Source organism: Diaphorina citri, unplaced genomic scaffold (assembly GCF_000475195.1).
Source record: "Diaphorina citri unplaced genomic scaffold, Diaci psyllid genome assembly version 1.1 scaffold24349, whole genome shotgun sequence".
NCBI lineage: Eukaryota > Metazoa > Arthropoda > Insecta > Hemiptera > Psyllidae > Diaphorina > Diaphorina citri.
The window spans coordinates 1-5,871 of NW_007401690.1; the positions used below are offsets into that span (position 1 = coordinate 1).

The 5,871-nt window shown below is 37.6% G+C and overlaps 1 protein-coding gene across 1 annotated transcript; it reads right to left on the bottom strand.

Moving 5' to 3' along the window:
• Positions 1 to 6: 6 nt before the first annotated feature.
• LOC108254240 (A disintegrin and metalloproteinase with thrombospondin motifs 16-like) lies at positions 7 to 5,729 on the bottom strand (the record flags this gene model as incomplete). Its single annotated transcript, XM_017449245.2, has 3 exons — positions 7 to 21; positions 410 to 516; positions 5,595 to 5,729. Coding segments are annotated over 3 exons (257 nt in total), but the record flags the coding sequence as incomplete, so codon positions are not given.
• Between the last annotated feature and the right edge of the window lie 142 nt (positions 5,730 to 5,871).

The following is a 5,871-nucleotide window of genomic DNA, read 5'->3' on the forward strand; positions in this document are numbered from 1 at the left end:
CCAGACCGTATCTGAACATACCTGTTGACATTAACATAAACTCATTAACACATATATTAACATACATGTCAGCATTAACTTTGTCAGCCAATTAGATTCCTAAGAATACTAAGGTTTGAATACCAGTGATGACATAATTTTCCATTTACTTCAGTTGCGCTCAAAACCTTGCTCCAAATCTCCAGTACGAGTACATCACTATGCAATTGTTCATCTGTCAAAACTTCAAATAAAGTTGAACATTTCTACTATTTTATTGAAGGACTATTTGATCTGAGGAAAATAAGCCAAGTGCATTTCGAAAACCCACCACAGAGCCGAAAAACTCCCAACTAGGTTGGGAATTGAACCCAGGACCTCCACCATACAAGTCTAGTATACACTCCCTAGTATCCACTAATGTACTTACACTGCTGATTGGCATCAAATCTCTCTCCTGGTAGAAGACCATTGGATGTATGATCCAACACATCACCTCCACTAGCATTATCTAGTAGACATTGCGACTGGGAACTCCTGCGAATAGAACATAATAATATGGAGTGGATCCAATAAGATGAAATGAAAAACAAGTGAACAATACACTAAACAGAGTAACTTTGACATAGATTTTTCATTTGTCTGAAGATACAGTTAACCACAGTGCGGCTTAAAAAAAGTCGCATCCACCTCTAGGAAACCGTACCTTCTTAGGGGTGGATTTATACGATTTGAGTATGTCTTAGTTCTCGACATACGGTAGTGTGCAAGGCTAAATTCTAGTAAGCATATGTATTATCTGTATCTTTACACAGTTTTTTTTTTTATTTCTAGGCCGGGCGGCTCTTCAAACTTTTGACGTTCGCGCCTTTCGGCACACTTGATTTATGTATGTACTTACTGTAAGAACTAGGAACTTGTACAAGGTATTGTCTACTACAAGAGGACCAGGTTATTTTACTTACTGTAGGAACTTGTACAAGGTATTGTCTACTACAAGAGGACCAGGTTATTTTACTTACTGTAGGAACTTGTACAAGGTATTGTCTACTACAAGAGGACCAGGTTATTTTACTTACTGCAGGAACTTGTACAAGTATTGTCTACTACAAGAGGACCAGGTTATTTTACTTACTGCAGGAACTTGTACAAGTATTGTCTACTACAAGAGGACCAGGTTATTTTACTTACTGCAGGAACTTGTACAAGTATTGTCTACTACAAGAGGACCAGGTTATTTTACTTACTGCAGGAACTTGTACAAGTATTGTCTACTACAAGAGGACCAGGTTATTTTACTTACTGCAGGAACTTGTACAAGTATTGTCTACTACAAGAGGACCAGGTTATTTTACTTACTGCAGGAACTTGTACAAGTATTGTCTACTACAAGAGGACCAGGTTATTTTACTTACTGCAGGAACTTGTACAAGTATTGTCTACTACAAGAGGACCAGGTTATTTTACTTACTGCAGGAACTTGTACAAGTATTGTCTACTACAAGAGGACCAGGTTATTTTACTTACTGCAGGAACTTGTACAAGTATTGTCTACTACAAGAGGACCAGGTTATTTTACTTACTGCAGGAACTTGTACAAGTATTGTCTACTACAAGAGGACCAGGTTATTTTACTTACTGCAGGAACTTGTACAAGTATTGTCTACTACAAGAGGACCAGGTTATTTTACTTACTGCAGGAACTTGTACAAGTATTGTCTACTACAAGAGGACCAGGTTATTTTACTTACTGCAGGAACTTGTACAAGTATTGTCTACTACAAGAGGACCAGGTTATTTTACTTACTGCAGGAACTTGTACAAGTATTGTCTACTACAAGAGGACCAGGTTATTTTACTTACTGCAGGAACTTGTACAAGTATTGTCTACTACAAGAGGACCAGGTTATTTTACTTACTGCAGGAACTTGTACAAGTATTGTCTACTACAAGAGGACCAGGTTATTTTACTTACTGCAGGAACTTGTACAAGTATTGTCTACTACAAGAGGACCAGGTTATTTTACTTACTGCAGGAACTTGTACAAGTATTGTCTACTACAAGAGGACCAGGTTATTTTACTTACTGCAGGAACTTGTACAAGTATTGTCTACTACAAGAGGACCAGGTTATTTTACTTACTGCAGGAACTTGTACAAGTATTGTCTACTACAAGAGGACCAGGTTATTTTACTTACTGCAGGAACTTGTACAAGTATTGTCTACTACAAGAGGACCAGGTTATTTTACTTACTGCAGGAACTTGTACAAGTATTGTCTACTACAAGAGGACCAGGTTATTTTACTTACTGCAGGAACTTGTACAAGTATTGTCTACTACAAGAGGACCAGGTTATTTTACTTACTGCAGGAACTTGTACAAGTATTGTCTACTACAAGAGGACCAGGTTATTTTACTTACTGCAGGAACTTGTACAAGTATTGTCTACTACAAGAGGACCAGGTTATTTTACTTACTGCAGGAACTTGTACAAGTATTGTCTACTACAAGAGGACCAGGTTATTTTACTTACTGCAGGAACTTGTACAAGTATTGTCTACTACAAGAGGACCAGGTTATTTTACTTACTGCAGGAACTTGTACAAGTATTGTCTACTACAAGAGGACCAGGTTATTTTACTTACTGCAGGAACTTGTACAAGTATTGTCTACTACAAGAGGACCAGGTTATTTTACTTACTGCAGGAACTTGTACAAGTATTGTCTACTACAAGAGGACCAGGTTATTTTACTTACTGCAGGAACTTGTACAAGTATTGTCTACTACAAGAGGACCAGGTTATTTTACTTACTGCAGGAACTTGTACAAGTATTGTCTACTACAAGAGGACCAGGTTATTTTACTTACTGCAGGAACTTGTACAAGTATTGTCTACTACAAGAGGACCAGGTTATTTTACTTACTGCAGGAACTTGTACAAGTATTGTCTACTACAAGAGGACCAGGTTATTTTACTTACTGCAGGAACTTGTACAAGTATTGTCTACTACAAGAGGACCAGGTTATTTTACTTACTGCAGGAACTTGTACAAGTATTGTCTACTACAAGAGGACCAGGTTATTTTACTTACTGCAGGAACTTGTACAAGTATTGTCTACTACAAGAGGACCAGGTTATTTTACTTACTGCAGGAACTTGTACAAGTATTGTCTACTACAAGAGGACCAGGTTATTTTACTTACTGCAGGAACTTGTACAAGTATTGTCTACTACAAGAGGACCAGGTTATTTTACTTACTGCAGGAACTTGTACAAGTATTGTCTACTACAAGAGGACCAGGTTATTTTACTTACTGCAGGAACTTGTACAAGTATTGTCTACTACAAGAGGACCAGGTTATTTTACTTACTGCAGGAACTTGTACAAGTATTGTCTACTACAAGAGGACCAGGTTATTTTACTTACTGCAGGAACTTGTACAAGTATTGTCTACTACAAGAGGACCAGGTTATTTTACTTACTGCAGGAACTTGTACAAGTATTGTCTACTACAAGAGGACCAGGTTATTTTACTTACTGCAGGAACTTGTACAAGTATTGTCTACTACAAGAGGACCAGGTTATTTTACTTACTGCAGGAACTTGTACAAGTATTGTCTACTACAAGAGGACCAGGTTATTTTACTTACTGCAGGAACTTGTACAAGTATTGTCTACTACAAGAGGACCAGGTTATTTTACTTACTGCAGGAACTTGTACAAGTATTGTCTACTACAAGAGGACCAGGTTATTTTACTTACTGCAGGAACTTGTACAAGTATTGTCTACTACAAGAGGACCAGGTTATTTTACTTACTGCAGGAACTTGTACAAGTATTGTCTACTACAAGAGGACCAGGTTATTTTACTTACTGCAGGAACTTGTACAAGTATTGTCTACTACAAGAGGACCAGGTTATTTTACTTACTGCAGGAACTTGTACAAGTATTGTCTACTACAAGAGGACCAGGTTATTTTACTTACTGCAGGAACTTGTACAAGTATTGTCTACTACAAGAGGACCAGGTTATTTTACTTACTGCAGGAACTTGTACAAGTATTGTCTACTACAAGAGGACCAGGTTATTTTACTTACTGCAGGAACTTGTACAAGTATTGTCTACTACAAGAGGACCAGGTTATTTTACTTACTGCAGGAACTTGTACAAGTATTGTCTACTACAAGAGGACCAGGTTATTTTACTTACTGCAGGAACTTGTACAAGTATTGTCTACTACAAGAGGACCAGGTTATTTTACTTACTGCAGGAACTTGTACAAGTATTGTCTACTACAAGAGGACCAGGTTATTTTACTTACTGCAGGAACTTGTACAAGTATTGTCTACTACAAGAGGACCAGGTTATTTTACTTACTGCAGGAACTTGTACAAGTATTGTCTACTACAAGAGGACCAGGTTATTTTACTTACTGCAGGAACTTGTACAAGTATTGTCTACTACAAGAGGACCAGGTTATTTTACTTACTGCAGGAACTTGTACAAGTATTGTCTACTACAAGAGGACCAGGTTATTTTACTTACTGCAGGAACTTGTACAAGTATTGTCTACTACAAGAGGACCAGGTTATTTTACTTACTGCAGGAACTTGTACAAGTATTGTCTACTACAAGAGGACCAGGTTATTTTACTTACTGCAGGAACTTGTACAAGTATTGTCTACTACAAGAGGACCAGGTTATTTTACTTACTGCAGGAACTTGTACAAGTATTGTCTACTACAAGAGGACCAGGTTATTTTACTTACTGCAGGAACTTGTACAAGTATTGTCTACTACAAGAGGACCAGGTTATTTTACTTACTGCAGGAACTTGTACAAGTATTGTCTACTACAAGAGGACCAGGTTATTTTACTTACTGCAGGAACTTGTACAAGTATTGTCTACTACAAGAGGACCAGGTTATTTTACTTACTGCAGGAACTTGTACAAGTATTGTCTACTACAAGAGGACCAGGTTATTTTACTTACTGCAGGAACTTGTACAAGTATTGTCTACTACAAGAGGACCAGGTTATTTTACTTACTGCAGGAACTTGTACAAGTATTGTCTACTACAAGAGGACCAGGTTATTTTACTTACTGCAGGAACTTGTACAAGTATTGTCTACTACAAGAGGACCAGGTTATTTTACTTACTGCAGGAACTTGTACAAGTATTGTCTACTACAAGAGGACCAGGTTATTTTACTTACTGCAGGAACTTGTACAAGTATTGTCTACTACAAGAGGACCAGGTTATTTTACTTACTGCAGGAACTTGTACAAGTATTGTCTACTACAAGAGGACCAGGTTATTTTACTTACTGCAGGAACTTGTACAAGTATTGTCTACTACAAGAGGACCAGGTTATTTTACTTACTGCAGGAACTTGTACAAGTATTGTCTACTACAAGAGGACCAGGTTATTTTACTTACTGCAGGAACTTGTACAAGTATTGTCTACTACAAGAGGACCAGGTTATTTTACTTACTGCAGGAACTTGTACAAGTATTGTCTACTACAAGAGGACCAGGTTATTTTACTTACTGCAGGAACTTGTACAAGTATTGTCTACTACAAGAGGACCAGGTTATTTTACTTACTGTAGGAACTTGTACAAGTATTGTCTACTACAAGAGGACCAGGTTATTTTACCACTCCCCAGAGTAGGAGACATTAGATAACTACTAGGATCACATGTGTTGCCTGCTTGAGGTCCATCATGTCGCATGCCCAAACTGAAACAACAACCAGAAGTAACAATACAGTGTTGGGTGGTAGAGAGTGCTTTAGGAATTAACTTTAGGTACCTAAAGAGTGTTATCTCTCTGCTGGAACGATGGTCAAATTATAGTAAAATGCAACATTCTATTTGATTAA